Genomic DNA, 13,813 nt, shown 5'->3' on the forward strand with positions numbered 1-13,813 from the left:
TTCGGCGCATTCATGTTTGTTTACAAACAGCGAAGGTGTGTATTGCCGTTTGATTTATTAAATGACGCTGGAGGTAGCGCTGTCAACAGCAGGCGACGGTTTTCTGCCGTTGATGTAGTATTTCATTTGCTATCGCGAAGTCCAAGCATTTATGAATTTTTAAATAAAGAAACACTGTAAATGCCTCTTCTGCATTGATTTTCTGCCTGATATTTGCACAATATCTTGATGTTGTTCAACAATGTTGGCGGGTATGAACACTGACACCAGACTTAGACGTTTAGATTTGGCTGTGATTATATGAGGCTATTGCGCAGCTTTCGTTTCACTTTGGCCGGGTGGCTGAATCGAGTCACAGACAGACAGACAAACAGATGCACCAAAATTTCTGCATTGAAGTAGCCCAAGAAAGAATATCGGGTTTAAAAGGTAATGACGCCAAACCGCACCAGAGCGCGCCAGAACCGACGGCGCTTCATTCGGGTGGTTGCTGCTTAATCTTTGTACTTGCTCGCCTCATATTATGAAACTAATTAAACTAATTAACCACCATAAAGTTATTGGTTATTGTCTTGTACCTGTCATTTTAAAGCTGGCTGCTCGACTCATTGACCGCAAGCTGCGAAAACGCGCGCGTTTTCTCGCTTGCGCCAAGCTGCAGCGGAATATTTGATACATAGGTGGCGAGCGGCGCGGGGCCGCGAAAGACACGGCCACGCCCCCTTTTCAACTTACGCTCTTCCGGCCGATTGGGACGGCCCATTATTGTATGAAACTCTATGGGAAGGCCGGGGCAAAACGCGCGCGGAGTGATCTCGGAGGCGATGCCGCTTCACACCAAGTTTAGCTTGAAGACCCGTTTTTGAATCATTGCAGACGTTAACACACGCGATTTGGCGGGAGAGTCAAAATTTTAACTATTGATCAATTTCGCAGTGAATAAAGCATCGTTTGCTTCCGGAGAAGCGCTGGGGGAACAATAAAACATGAAATCTTTTAAATGAAACAAACTGGTATTTTGTCGGCATGGCCCCTATAAACTATAGTGCTTTATTGCCCATACAAACTTTGTAACGGGTTTGCATCAGGAATCGCCAGAAGTGCATCTCATTTTCACTAAGTACAACTGATATTGTGAGTCGCGGAATGGGGAAACGCTTAGTGGAGAGGCATTATGTGGAAAATGTGGTTTCCTTAAGACACGCTGCAGGAAGTACTCATCTACAGCAAATTCAGTTAGCAGCAGCTACAGTTGTTATCCAACTCTGTGCCACAAAAACGACACTCGAATTCGTTCACCATGACCAAAAACGCGCGAAAAGAAAAAGGGGATCTTCAAAACAACTTTCGAAGGTTGGAAATTTAGATTACCTTGCGTTTTTCATGCGCACGCAAACAGCCAACTGCTCAGCTATAATCAGTCAATGCGACCTTCCGGACAAAATACTGGCAAAGGCACGACGGAGACTATGTAAACAAAAGGCGCTGCTGGGAAAGCAATCATTGAGATGTCTTCAGCCGTTATGTATGCACCAATAGGGAACTATATTCACCGTTACTTATTCACTTTTCGTTAGGTCAATATTATCAACACCAATCAAGCACGACTAGGGGCATCACTTGTTGACAGCAATGCAGTGATGCAATTAGGAGCACTGTACACACACTAAGGCTAACGCCTGCACCTCACAGAACATGCGCTAATTAACTGTTCAAGCGAGGCGTATACATAAAAACAAGGATAGTGCCGCATTTTGCTCACGGGTAATCTTCCCGCAGGCCAACAAAGCTACATTCCTGAAGTATGTCCATCACAGTCTGCTTGATTACGTCGACTTCCAGGTCGTACAGCGTGTGCGGCAGGGTGCCACGCTTAGTCTCGGGGAGGCTGATCAGAGCCACTTGCGCGATCAGCAGCGATAGCGCGACTAAGAACAGCGGCGCGCTGCTGTGCAAGCCCTGAGCAGGCAGAGCAATAGCCGTGGCCGCAGCCGCTCCTAGCCGACCACAGGACAGCAAGGTGCAGGCGGCCATAGTCCTCAGCATGGTGGGAAAGAGCTCGAGGCTGTGGATGATCACCACGGTGTATGTCATTCCCAACGAGGCGAGCGTTAGCTCGCACAAGAGCGTCAGCAGGACTTTGCTGCTGGGAGGAGACAGTAGAAGCACGAACGCCAGGCCGAAGGCTAGGCAGCAGGAGAGCGCCACGCACATTGCCAGCGCCTGCTTGCGGCTAAAGGTGCGCATGAGCGCATAAGCCGCCGGTAGGGAGGCAGCGCGGGGAACCACGGCGGTCAAGAGGAGCCAGACGTCCGTGTGTCGGGGCGTCTGCTGCCAGACAGCGTGCATCGAGAAGAACAGGCAGAACCAGACGCAGAACGCCCTGACGACGCGTCTTCGCAGAACTTCGTTCGTCAGCAAGTCGAGGACGCAGGAGCTGCGCAGCGCCGGTACCTCCTCCTTGCGCCTGATGTCGAACTGCCGTTCCAGGACTGGGGCGTCCACTATGACGGTGATGCCATTGGCTCGGGACATGGAGATTAGCACGTCTTTGGCCTCGTCGAACTTCCACATGGACAGGTGCCACATGGGCGACTCCTCGAGGGCGTGGAAACAGAAGAATAGCAGTGGCGTCGGCATGATGCCGATGATGGCGACAACCTGCATGTCCAGGACACCGGTGCCCTCGAGCGCAGTGACCGCCACGCTTCCCAGGAGCAGTCCCGCTTGCGCGAGGCAGCAGTAGAGGTCGCGGAAGGACTTGGTGGTCATCTCCAAGAGCAGGACGAGCGTGGTGACGCGGAGCGAGCTCACCGAAGCGCCGACGAACGTGCGAGACACGGCGAAGACCGCGAGCGAGTTGGCGTACGCAAGCGCCAAGGCGGCGCACATGGCGAGGACGACGCAGCATATGGCGATGGTCCGGCGGCCCGTCTTGTCGCTGAGCTGGCCCGCGAGTGGCAGCATGACGAGACCGCAGATGATGTTGAAGACCTCGACGAGCGTCACGTGCCAGGCGTAATCGCAGACGAGGTTCCAGCGGCTCGCCATGGTCTGCACTCCCGGCGGGAGCTCGTAGTTCCACTCGTTGCAGAGTCTGGCACGCCGCTCAGTGTCGGTCTCGTACTTGCGATCCGAGGGAGAGAGCTGCGAGATCGGCAAAGGTACACGCATCATAGTTAATATGCGATAACTGGATTAGGCTCAAATGGAGCGAAGAAAATGGTAATCGGCAGGTCACATCATCCGCAATAGAGACAACAGGTGGACCATCCGTCTAATGGAGTGGCTGCCAGTAAACCGTAAACGCAATAGGGGTCGGTCAAAGACTCGGGATAGCGATGAGCTACGAAAATTTGGCGGGAAAAAGGTGCAGTCTTCTAGCACTCGATAGACACGTGGCTGGAGATCTTTTGGGGTGGCCTTCGTCCTTCAGTGGACACAGCCAGGCTGGCGATTTAACTTGATTGTTGCAATATATGCGGTGCTGTTAATCTTCAAGGGGAGCAGAAATTGGCGGAGTAGGGGTGACAGTTTCTCTTATGGCTGGTATTCAATGGCGTGGAATGCATGCAGGCAACCACGCGAGTGCGCCGCCATATCTGTGGCCAAACGTCTGTTGCTAGGCGACGTTGTGGGCACGGCCCCCAGATCAGGCACCCTTCTTCTCCTCCATGCAACCGTGTGAGTGCGCCGTCACTCGTTACGTCGGGCTCCACGGGATGACGGTACTATCGAACGATAAGCCATAAGATCCGTTTTTGAGGTCCGCTTCTGCCGTCCTCTTTATGTTCTCCCAAGAAACAATCATGTCCCGTTTTCACAGTACTGCATAGATTCAAAATTGGCGCCAAGCAAGTTTCTAAAACTCAAAGTGTGCAGACTTGCTACAGGCATGTTTTACAAATGTTACCTTAATAAAATATTTACCAAGAGGTTTAAATTTTCATCTATTCGCACCGAAGAACGCTTGAAGTTTCTTTCGGGAGGCTTATTTGAAGAGGTATCATTTTACAAGTGACCCATTGTCAAGCAAAGCATTGAAAATAAACTACAACATTAGAACTCTTCAGGTATTTGTCTCTGGGAGATGGGTGTGCGTTCTTTAAAAGGTGACGACAGGGTATGCACGCTGCGTCCAAATTTCTCACGTCGCTGAACTTGCCTAGTGTTTTCCTTGAAACGCTGGTATAGTGGAGTGCGTTTTTTTTTTCTATGGTGTACCTGACGTGAACATCAATTGCGGCAAAGTTACCTGTGCGTCTAAAATTTCTGTTCAAGTGCAAATAATTTTCCAAACCGATTCTTGTGGGATAAATTAAAGTGCTGCTTTAAAAAAATTAAATCGTCGCCAAACACGCCATCGAAGGACCGGAAGCGCGGGGCCTTCGAAATGAATGCACGTAATTGAACTGTGAGTACAATTGTTCCCCCAGCCTGACGCTGCCTTGGTGAGGGCTTAGTGAAAATGTAACTTTTCATATAAGAGCAGTTCTGGAATTAACATGTTTTCTCCAAATCAACCTTTCGTCTAGAAAGGAAGCCAATCAGATTTTTTTTTATTTTTTTATTTTCAGGTCGTCTCGTTTGGGGATCCCAGGCAAACTCGGCTAAGCTCTGCTTCTTGGGCAATTCTCCCGTGAGGTGCAACCGCGTAGACGGAGGTGTCAAATCACTTTCTGCCAGTGTAGCTGATTGCTCTTATTATCCCTGTCTTTCGCCGCTGACTGTAGTACACATATATGCGGTAGGTGTAAGTGTAGCATAATTCACTCGGGTTAACCCACTCGTATCCTTTCACTGCGTTTGTACTGCAAAGAAAAATATTTCAGCGAGGTTATGCCTGAACCAACCTTATACCGGTCGAGGCGTTCTATCTAATGTTTGGTAGCTGAGATTTCCTTCTAAAAACCACGTGCTCAGAAAGACATACCGCATACGTTTATTTTGTGCTGTATCTAAACTCTACTAACGTGCCGTACGACGGTACAATAAGCACTCCACTAAAGCGACGTCCACAGGCGTTTCGATTAAAAAATGTCGCGTCTGGCACTTCTTCGTCCTCCATTAACGTAACGTAACGTAACGTAACGTAAACTAACCTAGCATAACCTAACGAACAGAAAAGAAATTTTTAAAACACCGAAAACTAACAAACTAACCTAAGCCATAAATAATTACTATTAAAGATGTAAAAAATAAAAGCGGCAGCTGCCGGGCGGTTGCTAAGACGAAACCTCTACAACACAACGGAAGATGATCTGGTCTGTGACAGCCTGGAGCGGTATTCTCGAGTTTTGTCCCTTTTGCGTCCCTTTCAAAAGTGTCCCTTTTAACGAGCCCTGATTGGCTAAAAGCAAACAACCGGAAGTTACGTATACTGCCAATCTTTCTGTATGTTGCCAACGCCCACTTCTTAACCGGAAGTACGTCACGATGAAAGGGACGCAAAGGGACGTTTTCAAAAGGGACAGTTACGAGAATACGCCCCTGGGGCGGTATTCTCGAGTTTTGTCCCTTTTGCGTCCCTTTCAAAAGTGTCCCTTTTGGCAAGCCCTGATTGGCTAAAAGCAAAGAACCGGAAGTGACGTAACGCAAGCGCAACAAACCTACTGCCAACTCTTACTGCTTAACCGGAAGTTCGTCACGATAAAAGGGACTCAAAAGGAACGTTTACAAAAGGGACAGTTACGAGAATACCGCCCCTGGTCTTAAAAATTCGCATGTCATCGGACGGCACTTTAGCCGTGGCTGCAGCGCTGAGCTGGACTGCCGTCTGACTGCACTACATGTCCCTGACTGAGTGTTTCTTTTGGAAAACGCATAGACAAGCTCCACTCACTCAATTCCATCATTCGTGATTTGCGACGTCAAAAATCGCATGTCGGGAAAAGTGCACGGGGCTGCGATACCTGTTTTCGCGATTTTGTTATTTTAAGCAACTACTGCTGCTGTATGAGTGTTAAAATTGCATTTATGGCATTCTATCCTACTGATGCTCGCCAACTTCCGCGCATATAGTGGCCGTGCGTTTAAGCCTATTCCAGTTCGAAAACTGGCCGTGTATTTGCTCGCCGGTTGCAAATGTCATCGAAAGACGATAGCCCTCTGCATCCTCTCCCACGTAACTGCGTCTCCTATCGCTTCATCCACCTCTCACGCGGTTCATCTCCTGTCTCAAAACTCCTACAATAAACGCAATAAAGGCTTGCCGAGTTCAATATTCCCGCGGTCTCACTGCTGGCGCGCCATCCGGTGGGATCTTTTGTCACTGTTTCGGTTGGCCCGCAAGCCACGAGCTCCAGGCTTGAGCGCGAGCCCTTTTTGAATTCCGTTGTTAAAATAATGTTTTTAACACGTCTTTGCGTTTGCTATCGCAAAAATTACGCCCATGTCTATTTGTAATTAAAAGAGCAGTATGTATGTGTTTACGTTTTGCCTCAAACCCTGCGTAATGTTTTCTTTTCGCTGGAGAATTTGACGAGCGGGAACATTGCTACCAGTTTTAGTAGAATGTACATTTTTTGCCCATATAAACGTCTATTTCACGAATTGATTTCCTTTGGCCGGATGTCTGAATCGAGGGGCCGGCTGACGTACAGACAGACAGAGATACGAACCAAACTTTCGCCTGTAAGAAGCCCAAGAAAGACTATCGTCTCTAAGTATAGTCATTGTTGCAGCAAATGCTTGTGACAAAGTCATGGGTGACCGGAAGTATGAGGGTGGGCAACTGCCTCCCTTGGAATTCCGAACCTTTTTGACCCGAATACAACAATATTTTGCTGACGTCATATCCGTCACGGAAGTGACGCCAGTAGAACGAAGCAAGTGGCTTGGAAAGGATGCACCCCTGCACACAGGGTATTCTTGCGGGCAAGCAACTTGTGGTACTAAACAGTACGTTATATTTAGGGTTGTTCGTTACGCCGCGATACCCCAATATTTCACTGACGTCACATCCGTCACGGAAATGACGCCAGTGAATCTTTGCCGAAGCGACCCGCCAGCAGGACGACGCTCGCCAAGCACACCTACAAGACAGCCGCCACCCGCAAATCATGCTCAGCTGCAGATTTCGCTGCACATTTCTTTTTCGTGTTTTACTGATTCGAATCAACCACAGTATTTTGTTTTTCACCGAGACTTAGAACTTCTCCGCAAATGTATGCACAATAATTTTGTTTGCATTTTCAATAAATTACCCTAGTGAGTTAAATACAAACTATAGTATACTTATTTAGCCTGGCAGCAACTTGCCATTTCAAACTTTTTATCACAATTTTTCACCGGCAATCGCCTCTTTATTTAGTGGTTGCTCTCCTCTTACACTATCCCCCCCCCCCCTCCGCTAAGGGGCCCAGACATGTAGCCCCCTTTAAAACAAATTGACGCAGCTTGCACTAGTGGTGCAAGGCTGGAGACACAGCAGAGCCCTGCGGAGACCCGACCATTGAACCTCACGTGGATTTACGAACTTGCCGCTGACAGTTGTGCATGAATGGAAGGCCAGGATCGTTTTGTCCGCAAGCTTTTACATCTCTCCCAAAGTGGACTGCTTTAGCACACGCTAGAACCCGCGGCAACCGGCTTCTCGAGCTCGGCGTGTGCGCTCCCCTGTTCATGCGCGGATACACGTGAACTGGCGGACAAAATAGTACGCCAGAGATCACGCCACGAGCGCTGGACAGCGTGTTCTCAAAGGTCGAGCTGGCCGACGCCGGGATCTCCTCACGAGGAGGTCGCCCACGTGCGCTCGGCTGGGCTGAGTTTTCTGGTAACGTTCGACGGCGGAAGTGAAAGCTTAAACAGCTGCTCTGTTTAAAGTTCGGCGGATGCCCATGTGACCGAGCGATATTGGGCACCTGTTCGTAGACGGCGCACTGGTTGAAGCGGCCGTCGCTTCCCAGGGGCAGGGCGACGTTCCTCCAGAGGTCGGGGTTCATGTGCGCGAACTCCGGCGGCGGCCGGCACCAGTGGTCGACGGGAGGCGTCAGCAGCCGGGAGCAGAGCGCCTGGTACGCGTCCACGGCCACGGAGAGCTGGGCGCAGGCCAGGATCATCAGCTGGAAGCGGCCGTGGCCCAAGTCGGCGGAGGGCAGGCGGGGGCCCTTGGGCGCCAGCGCTGATTCCATCCGGCGCAGCGTGGCCACGCCGGGAGTCGCTGCCGAAGAGACGCTCGGCTGGCTCGCGGGCGCGCGCTGGCTCAGGGGCGTTGCGGGGGACTCTCTGACAGTAGGGAAAAAGAGGGGCGCAAGAGGTCAGCCCTGCGCTGTGCTCGGCTTGCTGCTCTAAGTGGTTGCTGAAAATGTAGCCAGTGCAAGACAAGCACTCAAGCGCAAAGACGCACGCACAAAAACAAAGGAAATGAAAATGTAGGCACCAGGCACTGGCCTCTAGTTCGGAAGCTTTTAGGAAGCACAGAGGAGCTTTCAAGCCCTGCTCAAGGTTTCTCATTCGGAGTAGGTTCCGCGCTGTCGCTTTGGCGAGAAGAGCGGACAAGCACACAAGACGAGTCCGGTGTCCCCCCCCCAAACACCACTAAGAGGATACGAGGGTGATTCCACCAGTCGGGTATAGAAGTGCGCCAGGTGGAACATCGCGAATGAGTGGAAGCGACAGCTTGTTGTGATTCTCTGTCGTCACACATACCAAGGCCAAGATTATCTCGTGATGCTCTGTAGCTTGCTGTATGGTGCCATGTACAGTCGTCAAAACTGGTAACAGCAACTAAACACGAGGTGCCTGCCTACGCACAGGGTGCAGCTCACGATAGCTACAGCCGCATTTCTGGCGCCTGGTTATCGGCACTAACGATGCTGCCCTACTTTTCTCGGGTGCTTCAGCACATGCGCACAGCCTGGCTTAGTAGCCCTAGCGCTATCGGAAGCTGCCGCTCTGTGCACACGCTGGCACCTCATTTTAAATGCAGAGCATTTCTTAGCCTCGCCTGTTCCTGCGTCGGACGGTGTCAACAGTTCCTCGTCCGCAGCAGGTGCGCCTCTCCTTCCCTCCTCTCTCTCAACAGCAGCTGGCGCGCGCATGCGTCGTAGTCAGCCCGTTCGCTCCGTCGTGGTCTCGGCCTAACAGGTGCGTGATAGCAGCGCGGTGGGGCGTGGAAGGGCGCGCGCTGCTTGCGCATGCGCGCCCTCCCCCCCCCCCCCCCCCGTACTGCTCTCCCTCTACTGCGCGCGCTGCAAATATAGCGGCTAGCGGTCGCTCGTGTTTCAGTCACTGCGTCACTCCTTCCTTCCTTGGTTGACGCTCGTGCCCACGTTTACTCGTGTCTGCTACTCCAGCATCACGGAAGAAGCGATGGAAGCAACACTGCCTTCAATCAGTACTGAGGCCCCAATGCTCTGCATTTACTCGTGTTCCCCTCGCGGGAAGGCGCGGGAATTTTTTTGTTGTTAACAGTTTTGATGACTGTACGTGGAAGTAACAGATGAGATTCCATGCTTTCGCTCAGTGAGTCTGCCTCTTCGTCCTTTCATTTTAGTGGCTAGCGCATTTAGTGCAGCAATTTTCATTTACCTTTCTTCTTTGGTTCAACAGTGTGACACAGTTTAGCTCCCAACTTAGACCACATATCACGGTGTTCTGATTCACTTCCCCCCAAGCATGCCTACAGGGACCGTGGCTTCCACCACTTCATGTCGTAGCAACTGTATCTAATTGATCTACTTTCGCTAAGAGGTGCGTGCTTACTTATTGTCATCGGGGCTCTGTGAGCTGACGCCTTCGACGAAGGTGGCCTTTTTTCGTTTTTGAGATGTCTCAGCTACTTTGGTAGGGGAGTCGAGGCGGGGGCTCGTTGCCTCCTGTGCCGGCTGCGGTGTAGGGCGTTCGCTCTTGTCTTCTGGCGCTTGTTCCACAAGCGCCTGTCCACTCGGGTACAGTCGCTTAAGTGACGAAACGAGGGGCCGTGGGGAAGGGGTGCTTCCGGCCGAAGCGGCGGCCACGAGACGTCCAGTGGCCGAGTTGACCTGTGGAGTTTAATTTCGAGCCAAGTTGCAGAGCGCCATGGAAGAAAAAGATAAGCCCCCGAGATGAAGTAAGACTCTGAGGAGCGTTAAAGGGCAATAAAGAGAAAACACAACTTTCTTCAATTTAGCAGAAATAGCCTTTGGTAACTCACTCAGCTGCATTCCAGTTACGAAAGACGTTTTTTTTTTTTTTTCATCCGAAAATGCAAGAAATCCGCACAAACCTAGATGTAAATATTTTTTCTCGCTGGATTATTGAACCAGAAATTTCTGATAGCTAAAAATATTTTTAGCTAGAAATAGGCAGAATTTTCAGCTAGAAATTCAGTTTCTAGCTCATTTATCGCTGGATTGAGATTTTTTTTCGGCTGGTAGCTATTACTTCCAGCTAGTATTTGTCATTCCAACTGGAACAAAAAAGCCTTTCAAGCTGGAAACAACCGTCTCAGCTAAACTAAGGCTTTTTCTAGTTAGAAACTGTTGATTCCAGCTAGAATCTACGAAGCTAGTCGGAAATGAAGCTGGAAGTTATGATTTCTTGCTAGAAATGCTCTTTCCATTGTCACAGGGGAACTTTCAAATTTCGCGCTACAGTGATGGCGTATCTAAAATGGACCGGAACTAAACACGTAGTTGACAGCGTTTTAGCGTAGCGGCACGTTAGCATCCAATCGATACGATCCAAGGGAACTAGGGGGATGAGCGGAAGGGGGGGGGGGGGGGGGGGCAAGACAATTTCCAGGTATACTGTAGTGTTTCTTAGTGGTGGCTTAGTGGGCGGCCGCCAATCGCACAATAGGGGTTTTGTGACGTCATGATAAATTGCCTGAAAATGGCTGGGGAGTCCTCACTGCTTCATATGTTCTCTGATATCTCGACTATTTGTTTGAAGCTTGAGATAAAATTGGTCTCATTGTTATCGGGACAAAGAAGCCCTTTCTAATGAACCCGACTTGTTGTTTGCCTTCATGGACTCTTAATTAAGAATCTGCCCGGTAGAGCTGCGCAAACTCCCTTAGGTCATCTCATCGGAAAAATTGTTCTGGTTTGGCACCCGGACACGGAACACCGCTTCACGTTTAGAGAGTAGTCAGGCTACAATTAAACAAATCAAGAAGGCCTTAGTTCTGGTTTTCTATCAAGTGGTGCCGAAATCTTTGCTAGGGCAAATATTTAGGTTATAAATACTCGAATACAGGGATGTTCGAATGACAAGCAACCAAAGGAAATTGTCTGGGCCGTTATGGAAAAGTTTGAAAATGTGGTCACAATCAGCTAGGAAAACATTTGGAATAAGGAAGCCTTAGAGGTTATGTTAATATGCTAACAAATGTTTCAATAAGCCTTTTTTTTACCGACTGTGGATGGCGAAACGCAAATTGTGTATAGGTTTTTACGTTTTTGAAGACATGTTGGCCTAGAAACAGCACCTCATAGGGTTGGCTTTACGCAGCGGGGGTCCAAAGAAAACCGGTTGGTTTTTTGACCTTTATCCCTCGAAAGCGATTCCTCTCCGTGGATGTGACTCACCTCGCTCAACTCCAAATTTTGGCTGGTGGCGGGGCCTCTGCCGGTACTGGCGACGTCGGCCGCTGAGGAGGTAAAGTCAACAGCGCCCTCTCGAGCCGGCTGCTCGTCGCGAGCGTGCCGGTGGTGTCCGTGGCGCCCGGACTCACGGCGACGTGACTAAGTGCAAGGATACAAGGGAGGGAAAATGGTCGCTTTTCGAAAAGCTGAGTTGGGTGCATTAGACACACTACGTCCTAATTTACAATTCCCCGATCCCTTCGCACAGTTCCATCCTACTCATCTACTGGGCGGCATTCTCGTTTTCGTCAGTTTTGAGAACTTCCGTTTTGCGTCCGTTTTATTGTGACGCACTTTATTGTGACGTAGGTGGGCTTTGGATTGACTTTTGCTGCCACTGTTCTTGTAAACACATTTTAAATGACTGAAACTATATTTTAAACTATATTTTATGTGTTTATTGTTCCACCATCTTACCAACAAAAACGCGACGAAAAATCGTCTGCTCCGAGAAGCCGCCGCTCATCAGAGCTCTTCGGTGTAGGCAGTTGCAAAACTTCATGCCACCCCCCCCTTCCCCCCCCCCCCCCTGCTTTGGATCGTGCGTACCGTGGCGCCACTGCAGACGCCGCATGCACTATCAAAAAAAAAAAAAAAACTAATTATTCAAACTGACACTTTAACGTTAACTTTTGTTTTAAAGTGCATAATTCTTCATTTTTGCGCGTGTGTAAGTTATTAATTGCTATCTTAACTCCGGTTTTTAGGTTGCGATTGTTTCTGCGTCCGCGCGTCTGCCTCGACCAATTGGCTCTTGCGCGGGCACTCCGGCACAACATAGCTCCGAACTGAAGTACTAAATTGGCAGTTATCGTTTTGCCTACAGCTCATTGTATGCCAAAACTAATCTAATAGCCGATGAAGCGGTTCTAAATAATCAATTTCAGCTCGCATAAAGCCGTCGAACCGATTCAATTTTTTGCGGCCAGAAGACCGAAGAGGACGCGCAGCAGACGACAGTGCGCAAGCGACGGTTGACCCCATGGTCGCATTTCTTTTTACTACTTTTGCTTCATATGTATGTAAAACACTTGCATAGTTGAGCACGTTGGGCTTCTTTGGTATAAATAAATTACGTAAGCGCTCAAATACCTTTTTTCGCCCTGGTCGTCGAGCGGCGAAGCAAGTTGTATAGTTTATTTTGTCACCAAAAGATGGTGCCACTGTAAAACAAGATCCAAAGCAGAGGACCAATCGCAGGGCCCCTTTTTGATGCATGGGGCCTTATGGGAAGTTTCGCAAATATCAAGTAAGTCTGGCCGCTCATAGCTCCGCCGCGCTTGCATGGCTTCAGATCCGGATGTTCGCTTTGAGCCAATCAGGGCTTGCTCAAAACGGAGACTTTTGAACCGGACACAAAACGGACAAAACACGAGAATACCGCCCTGATGCACACCCCGCTCGGTGGCATGGTGATGATTAGCTGTTGATGATTAGAACTTTACCTGAATGTGAAGGCAAATAGCCTACTTGGATCTGCTGTTGGTCTGCTATCGAAGTTTCTGCGGAATTTTGAGGACGCTCCCGTAAGCTTCCGCCAGCCGTCTGGACAGCACCCTCCGAGGGCTTCCTGTTCGCCCTCGTCGGTACATTCCCCTCCCTCTAGGTGGTAGTCATTGAAAAGTTTAGCTGTTAATTTTTTCGCTTGGCAACACTGGAAACGGCCACAGACATGGCCGCGATGCACCACGGACATGGCGTGGCTTGTGCCACTGCGCCCGCATGCCAAAGAAAAAAAAAAAAAAAAAAAAAAACACCGGCGTGCGTCGTCTGCTCCGTTTCTAGCAGAATCTCAACGGTGGTGTCAGCAGAGATAGTAATTCCCCTCACATTGGAGTCGAGGCATTGCTTTGCGTACGGTGGGGTAGAGTTTGGAACGTCCAACACAGATCATGTGCTTAGCACGGACAAGTACCGCCATCCCGCGGAGCCTCACGTAACCAGTAACGGCGCACTGACATGTTTGCCTGCATGCGTGCCTCGCCAGTGAATAGAAGCTATAGGCGGCTCGTATTTAACGTGCGACGCCTCCCCCCCTCCTACACACGCACGCTCGCACTGAATGAATGAATGAATGAATGAATGAATGAATGAATGAATGAATGAATGAATGAATGTGGTGTGGGCACTCCTGCCCAAAGTGAAGCCGAAAGATCAGTTCCTGCGCTTAAAGGACCCGTGAAGTAATGCTGGGAAACAATTTCACTCTTGGTTAATGCCTAGATTGACGACGCCGACGA

The 13,813-nt window shown here is 49.7% G+C and overlaps 1 protein-coding gene across 1 annotated transcript; it reads right to left on the minus strand.

Moving 5' to 3' along the window:
• Positions 1-1,035: 1,035 nt before the first annotated feature.
• LOC144160112 (solute carrier family 22 member 7-like) lies at positions 1,036-10,956 on the minus strand. The gene is made up of 4 exons (XM_077691717.1): positions 10,951-10,956; positions 9,709-9,986; positions 7,866-8,229; positions 1,036-3,147 (listed from the first exon to the last, which is right to left on the minus strand). Exons 1-4 carry the CDS (start codon positions 10,954-10,956, stop codon positions 1,759-1,761), a joined length of 2,037 nt encoding a protein of 678 aa, XP_077547843.1. The 3' UTR covers positions 1,036-1,758.
• Between the last annotated feature and the right edge of the window lie 2,857 nt (positions 10,957-13,813).

This window comes from Haemaphysalis longicornis, unplaced genomic scaffold (genome assembly GCF_048455015.1).
Source record: "Haemaphysalis longicornis isolate Haplotype H1 unplaced genomic scaffold, Haemaphysalis longicornis Haplotype H1 scaffold_10, whole genome shotgun sequence".
NCBI lineage: Eukaryota > Metazoa > Arthropoda > Arachnida > Ixodida > Ixodidae > Haemaphysalis > Haemaphysalis longicornis.